This window comes from Dermacentor silvarum, chromosome 7, assembly GCF_013339745.2.
Source record: "Dermacentor silvarum isolate Dsil-2018 chromosome 7, BIME_Dsil_1.4, whole genome shotgun sequence".
Classification (NCBI taxonomy): Eukaryota; Metazoa; Arthropoda; class Arachnida; order Ixodida; family Ixodidae; genus Dermacentor; species Dermacentor silvarum.
The window spans coordinates 45,372,998-45,389,926 of NC_051160.1; the positions used below are offsets into that span (position 1 = coordinate 45,372,998).

General features: G+C 48.0%; 1 protein-coding gene across 1 annotated transcript in view; it reads left to right on the plus strand.

Moving 5' to 3' along the window:
* The first annotated feature begins 680 nt into the window (after nucleotides 1-680).
* The window catches only part of LOC119458836 (glycogen phosphorylase), a 51,042-nt gene continuing 34,793 nt past the window's right edge, over nucleotides 681-16,929 (plus strand). Inside the window, exons 1-4 of the mRNA XM_037720699.2 lie at nucleotides 681-1,293; nucleotides 7,086-7,187; nucleotides 14,949-15,131; nucleotides 15,947-16,078. Of these exons, the coding sequence (XP_037576627.2) occupies nucleotides 1,051-1,293; nucleotides 7,086-7,187; nucleotides 14,949-15,131; nucleotides 15,947-16,078 (660 nt within the window). The 5' untranslated portion in view covers nucleotides 681-1,050. The remainder of the gene's footprint in view (nucleotides 1,294-7,085; nucleotides 7,188-14,948; nucleotides 15,132-15,946; nucleotides 16,079-16,929) is intronic.

Consider the following 16,929-nt stretch of genomic DNA (forward strand, 5'->3'; position numbering starts at 1 on the left):
TTTAGAAAGCCCGCTCCGCGACAAGCAAAACTGGAGGACGCTTAAGCTTCGGCTTTAAGAGTGAAACGCGATAGCGTTATCGGGACCCGTTCGCATCGCATTTTCCCAAAAGCTAGAAAGGAGAGAAAACATACAACCATCTCATGCATAATTGTAGAGACAAAATATGTTATGAGTAGGCTTCACTGCAACTCACAACGTGGAAAAGCCAGCTTACAAAGACCAAGCTTACACCGATCCCCTTAAAGTCGGCTTCACTTATAAACAGAAATGCAATTTTGGGGAAGACATTTTTACAGGGGCAAAATGTGAAGGCCTTAGGACCTTTTTATTATTTTATAATTGTTTGTTGTTGCCCCGAGGAGGCGAGTGCCATCTGGATGGGGCTTTCGCAAGTAACCGACCCGAGCGCGCCGCTGTTGTTATGGCAGAGATTCTGGAAAAGTGGTTTGAGTTTCCTCGTAACAGAATTAGGTTTTCTCGTACATTCAAATTACACTCCGACGCTATCATGTCTATAGGTTGTAGTTAAGTCGTACTTTACGATTTTTCTGACGGATTTTACTTTGACAAATTCAATTTTTGTTCACTAACGCCTTGCGCCACGTGGAGGGCCTGTATGGTCGGGGTAGTTCGGTGTAAATTACTCCTCCACGGACGCCGGCGTTTACGCCAACACCGGCGCCGGTTTTTCTGCGACACGGTGCCCTTAACGCTATCGCGTTAAGATAGCGGCCGTAGTCTGTGACGGCGCGACCTTCGAGCGTAACGAGGGTTTAAAGTGGCTCAACGGAGTAAACAACACTCTCCCCCGTAGTACCGAGGTCACCGTAACCGAGGCGAAGTTCTAGCCAAGCTAGCGATCGAGGGGTCGCGAAAAGACAGCTCCCTATTTAAAGCTTCGTCCGCGTTTGTGCCGTTCAGAAACGGCTAGCTGATCGCGCCAGGCACGTACTACGTCGTACACTGAAGCGCTCTAGATCGTAACCTGCATGCTAGAAAATTTTCCAAACCGCCGCAGCGACAAGCAAGGAGAAGTTAACGAACCCAATGTCGGGCCCGATTACCGACTTGGAGCGGCGAAAGCAGATCAGCGTGCGAGGCATCGCTCAGGTCGAAAATGTTGCCGAGGTGAAGAAGGCCTTCAACCGGCACGTCCACTACACGCTGGTCAAAGACCGCAATGTGGCTACGCCTCGGGACTACTACGTTGCCCTGGCCTACACCGTGAAGGACCACCTGGTCGGCCGATGGATTCGCACGCAACAGCACTACTACGAGAAGGACCCCAAGGTAGGTAAACACGCACCTCCGCATCGGCTGGCCGGCGCTTTCTCTTGCGCGTTCCGTTGCTGCATTTGTAACCCAGTGGCGCAACTATTCTTTGCTTTTGCTCCCCATGCCGGCTTTGCATTGTCGCGTGTTTTGCAAAATACACCGGCGGGAACCTAACTGCATCAGTTGTCAGCCAGGGCGGGTTGCGGTGCGGTGCAGCTAGGCCGGCTAGGCGCTGCTTGGAAGAAAAGGAGTGGCCGCGGAGAGCTGGTTTCGCCCGGTATTCGGGTCGTTTTGTTTCGGCGCGTTCCCGCGAATTTTTTGCGCGATGTGGTCGACACACCCACAAACACGCACACCGCGTACTTGGCGCGCGCTGTGGAAAACCGGTTAGGCCGCGCGGGCAATGCAGCGCCGGGGCTGCGCGCGCTCAAGCCGCAATGCGCAACAAAATTTACGCTGCTGCCTGCATTTGATTGGCGTATGCAGACTGCGTATGACGCATTCTCTCTTTCCCACCTTGCTTACACGACGTGTGGTTTGGTCAGCAAGAGATGAATTAAGAAAATTTGCGGGAAAAAAAGGAAAAGAGGAGGGAACGAGCGTTTAATTTAAAGTACGCGTGTCATTTGAAGTGGCTGCCGCGATCGGAACAAAAGAGTGACGCAGGATGCATCTCGCCGCACGCACGCGCGCTTGTTTTCCGTTTCAACGGAGGAAATCCTGGGTGCCCTGCGCGCTATCCGAGGCGTCTTTCGTACTACGGTCTGCAATGCTGTTAATGCCGTCCGGTCGATGCATATGGGCATCGGCCGTGCAAAATTCAGTAAGACGCGCGACGCGCTTTGTTTCTTGCCCGGCCGGGGTACGTCCCCGCGTGTGTGTATGTAGTATATAGGTCATTTCCTATTTGACGCGCGGCGATTAGGCGACGCGATAAGGTTATACGGTGCTCTGTCGCTGCGTGCGCGTGCCCTCCCGGCCACTGCAGTATAGTGGCAATGCAGCGTCGCTCGTATCAGTGGGCGTGGTTATTTGACAGCGACATTTAACAAGAGCGGACACTCACATAGAGCACAGCGGCCGAATTGAGTCTGTCACAGACTTGTCTCCGTAAGATTCTAGTTAACGCGAAGCTAACCAACGTACGTTAAACTGCGCCACAGCTGCCGACCTGTCTTTCGCTACATGTCTGTCGCTGACTGCGTCACAACGCCCTGTGTGGCCAGGGTGCCCAGATAGTACCCCCAAAAGTATACCGAAATAAGTTACAATAATGTAGGGGCACATTAAAGGTGTCACAAACACGTCCCAGTAAGATTCGGTACACACGAAACTAACTGCGCCACAACGGCCGAGCTGCTTTTCGCTAACTGCGTCAGAACGGCGGCCGGGTGCGGCCAACGTGCCCCAAAAAGTAATTAGTTACAATTGATGTTGGGGGTCAGAGAAAACGTCACAAACAGAATCCCAGAAAGATTCAGTACACGCCAAACTAACTGTTTTTTGCTAATTGCATCACAACGACCGGTGCGGCCGCGTGCCCTATTCGGTCATTCCAGCGACGCAGGCGGCGCAACGCGGCTCTCCTCCGAAGCAGTCAGCCGGTGATAGAAATCTGCGACGCAGTTCGGCGGTTCGGTCTCGCGATAGTCATGGACGCGCCGAAGATGATAAAAGCGAATAGTAATCGCATTTGCAGCCAATGATGCAGCGTCTGCTCGAGATGCACACGCTTGCGAGGTCACCTTATCGGCAGCCATTTTGACCTACCGTTGCGCCGCCTATAGTCGCTGGAATGACCGAATAGTTAGGCCTAAATTGCTTGAAATGCAGCGTTGAATGTCAAAATTTCTCATCGTGCCGTAGTCCAATAGCCCAGTGATGCTGTGTGGAAATGGAGAAGGAACGCAGAATACACCGAGAGCCCAATTAAGAGACCAGATCTTCGTAAAAAAAAATCACCGGCGATTACGATAATCCCTAATGCAAAATTTGAGCGGAGCTGTATACGTGTTTTCATTTCGCGATATATTGACTGGCGCGGACAATATATCTCGTGCGGCACGTTGCAAACAAAGCGAAGTGTTTCGCGACTGCCTTGCTAATCGGGAGATCGCAAAAGGGAGCGCGTGGGTGACGCGTGGGTGCGATTCACAGCAGCCGCCGCAGGCAGACCTCCGCTCATGCAGTGCTTTTTGTTTCCATATATGGTATTGGTGCCGTCATCGGCTAACAGACGACGCGCGCTATTCTGGTGCCATTTCGTAGCAATCGTTGCCGCAGAGCTCGTCTTGCGCGGCACTACGCTTCTCACGCTTTCGCCATACCCTCCTCCTCTGCTTTCCTCCTCGCGCTCTCTTCGCTAGCGCCGTCTTTCATCCGCTCTTTTATTCTTCGCTGTGCTCGTTCGCTCGGTTACGAGGACGCTGACGCTCCCCACAGGAATGGGCGCCTAGGAGCCGCGCTCTAAAAAGACAAAGGGGAGGTCCAACAGCCGAACGCTCACATGCGCAGCCGGCCTAGCTCGCTTCGGTGGTGTATGGCATGTCTGACGCATGGTGCATGCATCTGGCGTTGTCATTGGATTGTTCCTATAGGTTACGCAAGAAAAATAAGTCACAAAGTATAAATTGATTTATACACAGTCGTCTTAGTTTTCGCGGGAAAGAATAAATTACATTGTCTGTTAACTTCATTTCGCATATTTTTCCCCCGATGCTTGCGTCAGCTAACGGCTGGTGTGAATAGTAGCGTTACGTATTTCCTGTTGCCAAATTTCGCCAAGTGTCGGCTCTTGGTGAATTTCTTTGAAGCCGTCTCCCGTGCGCTACCGAGTTGGTTGGATCGTGGTTAACGGCAGACCGGAACACGAATTGCACGTTCCGCGTTTGACCTCTGTCTGACACACACTTTCGTGTACTCTAGACGGCGCTTGCGAAGAGCTTGTTTGTTGCGTCCCACACCTTGCACGCGGTGTCTACATGGGACGAGCTTGGCATGAACAAGGGAGTTTTCTCGATGCTGGTCTGATGAAAAGCCGAGGTGAGGGCCGGCCGTGAGCGGAGGGTTGAAAAAAAGGAGCAAACGAGCCTGAATGGGCTTTTGTTGGAAGCTGAGGGCGCACGGATGCCACCAAGGCCTCTCTTGGGAGTCGGAGCTAGGGGACCTTTGTCACGATATCAGCGATTTATTTAGCTGCGTTAGTGGCTGAACGGTGCTCTCAGCTGATTTTTTCGATCGTCGCTTTACGTAGAAAAAAAAATGGATGTGCAGACGCGGATACAAGAGGGAAATGGACAACGGCGTTTGTTTTGTCCATTTTTCTCTTGTTGTGTCTGTGTCTGCATGCCAACTTTTTTATTGCGATAGCAATTATATGGACACTCCAAAGCAGATTTCTGCCGTCGGCGTCGCCGTCGCCGTCGCCGTGAGGTTTCGTATGACGTCAATGGAGATGAAATCGTCGCCGCGCGCCGCCGAACGCTGTATGTGCGAGTGAACGGGCGCGAGGGACGCGCGCTTTCACGGGGAGTGAACGCACGGCGGAGAACAAACGCGCGTTCTGTGCCGTGCTCCCTTAAGGGCTGCAGAAGTAGGCGTCTCTTTCCTCCTTTACAATCACCATATATGTAGAGCAAACGCGCCTTCTTCTGACGCACGAAAGGCCGTGGGGGGGGGGGGGGGGGCAGGGAAGGGAGGCGACGTTTAGCTGCGGCACCAAGTGCCTATTTATATCAGAGGCTCCGGCAACAGTCACCAACGCCGCACGCATTTTGTGCGAACGCGGGCAAAACGCCGACGGCGTCGACAACAGTGCTGTGTGTTGCCGGTGCTGCTGCATGTCCAAGTTTGTACAGCGGATAAAACTACTATCCTTACTCCGTATAGCTACTAAGTTGCTATAGCAATTGATGCTTCGCTTTCTACCATAATTACTACCAATTAAGCTCAATTTCCTCTCATTCTATGCTTCCAATATCCTTGTGAATGCTTGCTCAATTAGCAGATTAGTTTTGCAGGAATCCACAGGAAGGAACAGGTTTCACGAAAAACGCAAATTGAAATCTATCTCAAACTAATATGAAGCTACAAAGGAAAGCCAAGCAGGTTTCTCAGAAAGCTTATTTGTAGTTTAAGGAAAACTTGTCCACGTCTGGGTTGCGAACCGAGGCCCAACTTCTTTCAGGGGCATTTGCTCTGACATGTGAGCTAACTGAAGGCCGAATTAATGACAGCCCTGTTTCACAGGGGATGCAATTAAATCATTATCATCATCATCGTGTTTCCTCACGTGCTAGGGCGCGTTTATAGGGCATTTTTCCGCTGCTTGTCTGCAAGCGCTTGCGTACTACAGTGCTAGAGTATCTGACTACCGCGAAGCGGGCCCGGCTTCAATCCCGGCGGGAACTGGGAACTTTTTTTGTTCATTTCCGGCGATAGGGGTTATGGACACCGGCGGCTGTGGCGGACACCATCGGCAACCGAAATGGCTATTGGAATGAGCCCATAACAGCTTACGCTGTCAAATGGATTTGAAAGCTTCTCACGGATCTTACCATGTCTGTCCATGGATGTCTGGGTCATTACGCAGATCAGCATTCATTTTAAAAAATATCGAGAGAAAAGCTTTGTTTTATTTGCTCAGTGGACAGATGCCGACGCAGTAATTATGCTATACAGTTGCTCGAGAACACAGCAGATAGTTATGTTAATTAGGGTGATCATAAAACCAGCACCAGAATGGAAATACATATTGATCAATACCAGAAGTGTACAGCTAGGCCAGTATTGTGCTCATTCCGAAACGGAATATAGATTTAGCTTGTCCATAAGTGGATTGCCAATTACAGAATCGCGAAAACGTAAACCTGAGCCGCAGCAATAGTGGTGCTATCTTGTGAAGGTTTTTGTTCAACCAGAGTGCATAGAACTGCTATTGCAATTAAAGGCTATCTGCTACTTAGCTGTTGGTGTAAAGGCAGCAGCAGAAACATAATCGTTAAACTACAGTATCTGTTTTCTTTTTCGCTGACAAGAATGGCATGAAACATAGCAATATTTCTGACAGTTTGTATAGCTGAACAAAGTGCTTATAAAGATGGCACTACTAGCACTGCTGCTGCAGTCCACATCTGCAGTATTTTGGTGTTCTGTAAACTGCCATACTAAAGCTTAATTGCTTCTAAAGTTGGTGCATCATTGCATCATTCATGCTCAAATTTTGCACAGATGTGAAATTTCACAATGTGTTCTGTTCAATACTGCATATGGATGGATTATTTCTTGCTTAATCCAGAATAATTGGAAAATGCAATGCCAGAGATAAAGGATAAATTTTCTCTGCAGTAGAGCAGTGGCAGCCATCTGGTTGCTTGTTTCTTCAAGACTGTGTGCATAATGTTTTGCCCTAAGAACGGACAGATGGCGCCACCATTCCTTTCGCAGAGACTGCTTCTGCGGTCCTACACTGTTGCAGACGGCATGTATAGTTACGATTTGTTTTGGAGGAAACAGACAAGTATACTGCACCTAAACTTGGTTTTAAACAAAATACACCACAAAATGGTAATAACTCTATACAAAACATAGAGCCAACAGTTTATCGTGAAGGGCCAGCCAGCTGCACCTAATTCAGTTACTTAAAAAATTGTTAGTCCACCATGACAAGGTTTTCAGTTTCCTTGAGACACACACATAACCTTGGCTGCCTTATTGAGGCGGCATTCAGAAGTCGTTGACGGTGCTGTGTGAGGGATGAACCTGCCCTGGTGTAATGTGAATGCTTGGCTAATATGGACTTTTTTCAGCTTGTGTACTACCTCTCCCTGGAGTACTACATGGGCCGTTCGCTCACCAACACCATGATGAACCTGGGCATCCAGAATGCCTGCGATGAGGCCCTCTATCAGGTGCGTAGAGAAATGGTTGACTCCACAACGTTTCTCGTGCTGGCTTAAAAGCAAGGTGTCTCCAGCTGTACGATCTAGGGGCAGCCCATTTTCTTCCGTCCTGCTTTGTTTCTTGGGTTTCCGTTGAAAATGATTTACCTTTCATGTCTGTTTCGTGGTAAAAGTATAAACCCGCGTTTTATACGGCTAGAGCAACACCTGTAGCCCGCCGTGGTGGCTCAGTCAGCTCAGGCGTTGCGCTGCTGAGCACGAGATCGCGGGATCGAATCCTGGCCGCGGCGGCCGCATTTCGGTGGAGGCGAAATGCAATAACGCCCGTGTGCTTACGTTGTAGTGCACGTTATAGAACCCCAGGTGGTCAAAATTAATCCGGAGCCTTCCACTACGGAGTGCCTCATAATCAGAACTGGTTTTGGCACGTAAAACCCCAGAAAGATGAAGAAGCCCTATAGCGAAGCCAGGTATCGGTTTCTCCGAGCTTATAGGAAAATGACATTACCCAATACAGCCATGTGCTTGGCGGCTGTGCCTGATAATACAGGGTGTTCAAAACTAAGCTTGATGCTTTTCTTAAAATTAGGCACTGGGAGGCACGCGAAGACCACCTGTGCAATTAAGTTATGTGGCCAGGGGGGCACAAAGTGAGATGATAATTATCGCTGTGAGCAGCCCAATTAACTAAAATTGAACAATTATTTTTTGTCGATTGCAGTAAGTGGGTATGTTTGTATTGAAAACTTACAGGCAGTCGTGTTTCTGCACAGTATCAGTCGGAAGAATTATTCTAGCGTGTTCGTGCTTCGAGATATCCGACTCCAAATTTCAATTGTACTGCGCAGAGTTATCGACTCGACGCGAGAGCGGTTTATGCTTTGCGTTGCTCTGGAAGGGATGCATTTTGAACATTTTTAGGGCATTGACATCTTGATGGGTGAAGTGTTGTGATGAAATTTGTGCATGACAACACCAAATTTAAAGCGGCAGTATGAAATATTCGTTAGCATAGCTAAAAATTAAAGGTTTCTGCTGTTGATGGTACCGTTGTTGCTTTTGATTTCAATAAAACTTACAATACTTAGAAGTCACTTTATTTGGGTAGCCCAGGCAAGGACCATGCCCGGTCATCTAGTCACCATTACGCACGCGCACTGCCCTCCGGCTTCTCTGCGCGCGCCATTATCTCGGCATGGCAGCTGCCGCCATCTTTACAGGCTGCGCGGTCGCGTGTTACGACAGCGGTTACGGGTTCTTCGATTTTTTTTTTTTTTTCATTTCGCCAGCCGTGAGGGGAAGGGGGACAGTTATTATCTTTGCCCATGCCTTCGCCGCGTTGTCAGACTAAACGCCGCACTCAACAGCCGCGGCACATCAGGGAGGAGCTTTGCGCCGATCCTCACTCTCTTGCATGCGTAATCATGCAAACGACAATGAAAATTTGTAGTTGGGATATCTCGGAGCATAGACACGCTATACTCGCGGACAACTTTATGTGGCAATAAAGGGAAAGCTACGGGCGCGTGGATGCTGCACATGTGTTACCGCGCCAAGTAGTCCGGCAGCGTTTGACAGTGCTTTTGGTTGCTCGGAACAGACGCTGAATCGACGCAACTTCCACGTGCGACGATTTCGCGTTTGCCCAGACGCGGAAGGGAAAAGCCGCAAAATGAGTAAACTTTTACACTCAGTGGTGTGTTCTGTCTTATTTAACTGTTGCTAAACAGCTGTTTATGTTTACTCTTCGCCAACATAAACCAACGTGGATTAAAACGCGGGACTCTTTTCAGAAGCACCCTCACTTGTGAGCGCTTTGCCTCCGTAGCTTTTCCTTCATTGCCACAGAAAGTTGTACGCGAGTAAAGAAGGATTCTTGGAAGTGAAACTGTGTAGAAACACGACTGCCTCTAACTTTTGAATACAAACATACACACTTACTGCAGTCAATAAAAAGTTAATTATTCAATTTTAGTCAATTCGGCTGCTGACTAGCGATAATTGTCATCTCACTTTGTGTCCCCCTGGCCACATAACTTATTTGCGCAGGTGGTTTTCACGTGCCTCCCAGTGCCTCATTTTAAGAAAACCATAAAGCTTAATTTTGAACACCCGGTATATCTAGCCTGTATTGTTTCTTAAAATAAAATTTGGGATGATCTGTCGCAGGTTCGTTATAAACGTGTAAGCACGGGCCCATCTTTGGAGTTCTGTTGGGACACCTTGATTTCCTTAAGAAGATTCCTTGTGTTCGGCTGAGACACCTACGTTTGCTTTGGAGCAACGCTCCGCTCCAACGCGGCAACCACTACGCTGGTTGTTTACGATATGCGAATCACCGCGTATGAAGACTCACGACGCCACCTACAGGAAGAACGATGTGGCGTAGTAGCCGTGAGCGCGAGCCAGCTAGCGTCTTGATGTTTTGTTTCCCACGCGACGTCATACTTTTACACAAGGCGCGCATCTGCTCCCGTTTCTCTAACCACGCGACGCCATCCTATGCCCGCGCAAGTCCTTTCTCTATGCCCGCGCACTGGCGTTGGCCGCTGACGTCACGCTCCCCCATTTCGCAGCCGCTGCTCGAGGTTTCACCCCGCTCCGCGAGCACGGCCACTCATATAAACGGATCCGGCGGCTTTGAGCCTCCTGTATGACAACTGCGGTGTTACAACGGGAAAACTTGTAGCGTACGAACGGCACTGCGCTCGTACTGGATATTGTCAACGTGATCACAATTGGTGCTACAGTTAAAAAAAAAAAAAAGTCGCCTATGCGTAGTCCTTAGTTTAGCTGTTAGTTGTTATTATTTATATATGAACAGGAGAGATCTCTTTCATTAAGCAGGTTGATCGCGGAACCGATGACAGCCAATGAGGCAACCGTTGACACCCCAATGGGGAACTAAGTTGATCAGGCGCGAAGGCGCTCGCGGGGACATCGGCATGCTTGGCAAAAGGGACGTCCCCTCGTTCATTCGACGCAACCGACGGTACGAGTAAGGCACGGCCGGCGCCAGGAGGTCCAAGGTGTGCATGAGAAAAAATAACTACGGCAACCTCGCGACACCACACCCCTACGGAATACAACTAAGCTTGTGAGCGAGCTAGCTTTACTTCTACATGGCTGTTACCACTGGTACTCGCGAAAAATAATTTTGAAGAATGCTGGTGGCCATATTTTTTGCGACAGGGCCATCCCCCTGTCAGCGAGGGGGCGATGCAGAAATCTGAGGGGGGGGGGGGGGGGGGGGGTCAGGACATCCGGACATCCCCCCTGGATCCACGCCTGGATGGGGGCGAAAAGCGAAAACACCCGTGTACTTAAATTTAGGTGCACGTTAAAGAACCCCAGGTGGTCCAAATTTCCGGAGTCCCCCACTACGGCGTGCCTCATAATCAGATCGCGGTTTTGGCACGTAAAACCCCACAATAAAAAATCAGATTGTGGTTTTGGCACGTAAAACCCCCATAATTAAAAAAGAAGAGGAAGGTAAAAAAATCTACCACCTGTAGCGAGGCCTTCAATGAGAAGACAGAAATGTTTCAGAAAATTGGTGAAAAACGAAAGTGAAGCATCACGGTTCGCAATAAGTCTATTGCAACAAATACACTTGTCGTGTTACCGTGAACTACATATCAGTTAGGACATACAAAGTGGCCAAAAATTGATGCTTACACAACCCTGAAATTACCACTAACTTACAGATAGCAAAAAGGGAAATAAAAGTTTATTCATTCGTTCACGTAGGCAGTATAAGGATTTCACATCACTTGTAAGCTACCACATTTATCCACTTCATTATCTCTGATAAATACAGTTTACAGAACAGCGATGTATGTCTTGGTGCAAAATTGAAAAAGTGTAAACTTTGTGCTTCTTCCATTTTTAAAATTTACAAACTTCTGGTGATCACAATTAATGCCCGAAATGAAAACTGCTTGCAACAGTAGGTAGAGAATATTGTTTTCTCACTTGAATGCATCTAATTTATTTAAAATAGGTTGGGCAGTTCTCGATGAACTATATCATGCCTTTCACATTGTGGTGTTTTGACAAGGAAGTCAGATTAAAGTTTTCTCTTAATATTCAAATTTTCCATTTCGCTAAAGAGGCTGTGCTTGAACAGCAGTAACATCTCTTGTGCGTGTGAATGTGTGCTGCACGCAATGTTTTTTTTTTTTTTTTATGCACTTGACACCTCCAAGGTTGGTTATTTTCGGCCTCGGCGATAGGAGTAAGCCTCTCGTTTAAACTAATAATGGGCAGTTTGACCTTCATGCGCTCTCGAGGCATAAATAGGCCCTTCCTTTCGCATTCATGTCCCAGGCAAAGAGTGGGGCACATTTAGAGCCGCATTGATGAAAATGTGGCCCTAAATGCTTGCAACAGTAGGTAGAGAGTTTTGCTTCCTCTCCTAAATGCAACTAACTTGTGTCAAATAAGTTCAGCAGGAGCCGTATTCTGTAACGATTCGGTTTATAAAGAATTCACTTTGGCGGTGACGTCGCACATTTGGGCGGTCTGCTGATGTAATGAGAACGAGAGGAAGGACAGAGGCCAATCGGTGCACAGGTTTTGTTTTTGGATGTAGACGTCACAAACCAAGGGAAAATATAGCAAATTAGGAACGCTTCTTGCTGTGAACGCCTATCTTGCACCGTGCACACGGCCACGCACAGGCTCTGCACATGGCACCTTTGAATCACACCAAAACTAGCACCTCGCTCCACTTCGCTTCGTAGCAGCTAGACGACGGATTTGGTTTCCGCATGATTGACATGTTCGTGACGTCATCATAATATGCGTGCACACCCCGAGGCGATGGCGTCATCCAGACGGCGACGAATCACTGCTCGCAAAGCGAATTCTTCAAAAACTAAAGCATTAAATAATACGGCCCTCAATTCTCAATGAACTATCGTGCGTTTCACATTGTAGTGTTTTGACAATGAAATCAGATTAAAGATTTCTCTCAAAATTCCAAATTTTCCCTTTGGCTTACCCTTTGGTTTTCCCTTTGGTTTTCCCTTTGGCTTTGGCTGTGCTTTAACTGCAGTGAGACAATGAACATCTCTCGTGCGTGTCTCTGCACGCACAAGAGATGTGTGCTGCACGCAATGTTTTTTTTTTTTTTTATGCACTTGACAGCTCCAAGGTTGGTTATTTTCGGCCTCGACGACAGGAGGAACCTTCTCGTTCAAACTGATAAAGGGCAGCTTGGCCTTCCTGCGCTCTCGAGGCATAGACAGGTCCTTCCTTAGCATGCATTCCCCAAGCCAAGAGCGAGGCACATTTAGCGCCGCATTGATAACGTTCAGGGGCTCAGGATAAGCTTTCCGGAAAGATGCATAGGGATGTGTTGCGTGCCTCTCAACATGCAAAACAGTGTCAAGATAAAGGACGCCTGCTGCGCAGAGGCAGCTAGCAGTGAACGCGTAATCTCAATCCAAGGTCTGTTTGCATACTTGGCAGGGTCGGGCACTTGTAAAGACTCGGTTTGAGTTGGTGAACGAACTTGTCAATCAGCGAGGCTTTCCTGAGGAAAGCCTCATATAGATAGGAAACGTACGTCAGCAATTAAGGACTGCGTAGACTTCTTGGTACCTCTTGCTGGGCAAGGTTGTAACTGGGTGCATACAATTAATGCCCCCAGTAAAGCTTCTTATGGAAGCACTGTGGACACATGCCATTCTTACAATGAAAAGAGGTATGGTAAGCCATAAAAAGAAAAAAAAACCAAAAAGACTGGGCCATTGGCATGACATTCTAGTGGGTGCCCAATACTGTATCAGTCCAAGCATGATAAGTGAGCACATTTGGACTATCCCCACCTTTTGAATGTTGTTTCATCAGCTGTTAATGGCTGAATTGACCTTCCGGGCAGCCAAAAAGTTTGAATTAAATTGAAATAGCGGCGATATTTGAATTGAGCAGCCTCAAAATGCACCTGAAAGACAGTAGGCTAACGAAAATATGGTGATTTCATTTAATTAACCCGGATTTGAAATTGGCAGTGTTTCAACTGTCGCAAGTTTACCATGTGAACAATTCCACGAAATGAAATATACATCCAGGAATGCTGTCTCTTGATGCAGGAGCTTCGCAAAACAGAGCATTCATTTTGGTGCTTCCATCGCAGTGTAGAGTAGCGCATTTCTGCATTGGCTGCGGCATCAGCAGTGGGAATCTGATAGACAAATTAATTCACTGTCACGGAGACGTGTACGCTATAGCATCTGTCATTAATTGTATGTTTGATTTGAGACGTTAAGTTCAATCAGTCCACATAACCGGCTTTGTTATATTTCATTTGTCTATGCACTAATATTGCTTTGTATTAATTTTGTATTGGTAATTATTGGTCTGAAATTTAAACTCTGAGTTCTTGTGCCCAAAAACAACAATCCGATTATGAGACACACTGTAGTGAAGAAGTCTAGGTTTTGACGAAAACTCGTCCGGCGAGGGAAGAACATGGCTGAATTAACGTACACTCGCCAACTGAAGAACACAAAACAACACATTGACGTTTCGGCGCCCAGTACGGGTGCCTTGATCACAATGAACGCGAATGCATGATGGTATTTATTATATATGCGTCGGAAGACGTAATGCGCTTGCGTACAACTGAGGGAGGGGGCCCGTGTCGGTTTGGAGATTGTATGCAGAATGATTCAAGAAGCAATCGGGATGATAATTTCTTCTCTCTTTCGATGATGGAAGCCGAATGCCAGTTAATACTGGGACCAGTCTTCTCATGATGCTCTGCCAGGGCGCTGTAAACTGTGTGCCCTTTGGCTACATCAATGCGGTGCTGCTGTAGCCTTCTTTTAAAGTTTCCCGTCTCGCCTACGTAGCACGCCTGGCAGTCCTGGCAAGGAATTTTGTAGATGACGCCGGGATATTTTTCTTTTTTGAGGCGGTCTTTGACTCGGACGAGTTGTCGTTTTAGCTTAAAAAATAAATTATGGGGTTTTACGTGCCAAAACCACGATCTGATTATGAGGCACGCCGTAGTGGTGGACTCCGGGAATTTGGACCACCTGGGGTTCTTTAACGTGCACCTAAATTCTAAGTACACGGGTGTTTCCGCATTTCGCCCCCATAGAAATGCGGCCGCCGTGGCCGGGATTCGATCCCGCGACCTCGTGCTCAACAGCCCAACACCATAGCCACTGAGCAAGCACGGCAGGTTTTGTTTTAGCTTGCTTGAAGGGACGTGGCAGATTTGTACACCATAATCTTTGAAAATTCTTGACATTGACTCGCTCACGCCTCGTGCCTAGAGGAGAGAGGTCCGTTTCCTTGTTCTCATCGGCCTGACAGGGGGTTCAGCGGCCCGCTTTTCTAGAGTCTTTATAAAGTGGCCGGGGTACATTGTTCACCTCTACATTGTTGCCTCTACGTTGTTCACCCGTGCATTCCGATTGTGCTCGACTACTGACGCACGCAGAGCTGAGTTGAAAAGAGTGACACAGATTTGGTCAGCAATGGCTATCCCGGCCAGTTTATAAAGACTGAAGAAAAGCGTGCCGCTGAACCCCCTGTCAGGCCGATGAGAAAAAGGAAACGGACGTCTCTCCCCTATGCACGAGGCGTGAGTGAGTCAATGTCAAGAATTGTAAAAGATTACGATGTACAAATCAGCCACGCGTCCCTTCAAGCAAGCTAAAACAACAACGGCGAACTGTCCGGCGAAACTGCAAACTTTTCTCGCACGCGTCTGCGTTCACCACAACTTTGGGCCTTCTATACTGGCTTGCGCAGATGGGTCTGGACATTGAGGAACTGGAGGAAATTGAGGAGGATGCCGGTCTGGGTAATGGCGGCCTGGGTCGACTGGCGGCCTGCTTCCTCGATTCAATGGCCACGCTTGGCCTGGCAGCCTATGGATATGGCATCCGCTACGAGTACGGTATCTTCACGCAGAAGATCACCAATGGCGAGCAGGTAGGTGTCTTGGTGATCAGAGTAATGTGAGCTTGAATGCTACGCTGGCAGTATAAAAACCTAGGCGCAGATATCACCTGTCCGTTGTCAAAAGTAGGAATGGTAAAGTGGCATGAAATACGTAGACGAAAGGATGCAAGACACATAAACGTGCTGACTAGCAACTTCACTTTTCTTGTTTATGTGTGCATATTTACAGAGTGATGAAGATGAGATGTGCAGAAGACGAGATAATTAAAGGATGACCTCTTTATTGCTTTTACCACCGAGGTGCACATTTCAAGATTACTCAAGGTAAATTAGATGAGTACTTATGCAAATTAGACTAACGTTTTAGCCAAAAAGCCTAACAATTGACCGCAATGGAAGACTTGCAGTGCATCATCGGAGGTGCTCGTAACCATTCCCAGAAATGAAAAGTAGGTGCCAGAATATTTTGCAGCATAATGAATTCAGGCCGATTTCACACAGAAAAGCAAGACTGAAGTGCCGAAGAGCACAAATGTCATGTCCTTTTTAGATTTAGACGCCCATGAGTGATGCGCTAATTGCACCTCACCGTCAGGTGAACATGAAGCAAACCAGATAGTACCGTGATACCTATATCTGCACGCCAGATAGCTATATTTTCCTATGTCTTTCATATTTCATATCTCTATCCTCTATAGCATTGGCTGCTATGCATGAAATGGGAGTGGATGATCGTTTGTCTCCTTGATTGTATTTTCGGCACCAAATCTAGTCATGCAGCCCTCCCATACCCTTATTACATTGTAGACATTGCTGTTGTGTGCGGCCTGGTCCCCGTCTTACAGACTGAAGAGCCAGACGACTGGCTTCGCTTTGGCAACCCGTGGGAGAAGGCTCGCCCAGAATACATGACTCCCGTCAACTTCTACGGCCGTGTGGAGAAGACCAACAAGGGCTTCAAATGGGTCGACACACAGGTGAGTGGCTGCACATTCTGTGCCTAGACCTACAATGGCCTCGGCCAACTCTAATTCTCGCGTTTGACACAAGTTTTTAAGGGGACACTGTACGGGCTAAGTTGACTAAGCAAATTCCAACTTGGAAATTGACGCTTCTGGAATATTAGAAACATCAGCGTTACCATGAGTGAAATACCGTTGTTTAGTCACTGCCCGTCCTTTTTTGCATCTTTCTTGTTTGTCAAGCCTCCTCTGATGGTAACGTGACATTTTGACTGCTATTCATTTGGCATCTAGAGTGGCACGGAATCCAATTCGGCACCGATTGGTTCCAGACAAATTTCTGCCACCCCTGCCACCAGAATTATTTGCTACATACCAATCGGAATGCGAGTCTGTAGAGCAGGAGGGATATACCATCGCGCTGTCATCCTCTCTTCTTTGGCAAATGTCTCTTCTGCTCTTGATGCGTAGCCAAAAATGTGCTTGCCAGGAGTTCCAGAAGTATTGCTTCTTCCTCAGGGCTTATCTTTGGTATTGCCGCGAGAAAAGAAAAGCACACTAACTTGACATGCGCGGTAGAAGCGTGGGGCATGTAAGTTTGCACACGCTCAGTAGATGGTGGTAGCAGTAAAATGTTGCGCACTCTTGTTTTTTAGAGCACAGCTCTTAGGCGCCCATTCCTGCTGGGATCGGCGGCGTTGGTGGCGTCGGTGTAACCGAGCGAACGAGCACAGCAAAAGATGAAAGCGAATGCGGAGCGCAGCGGGGGTTGAAAGACGCGAGGAGGAAAGTGGAGAGGAGGGAGCAGCGGAACCATGAGGCGGAAAGTGGAGGAGGGTATGGCAAAATCGCGAGGAGAAAAGCGT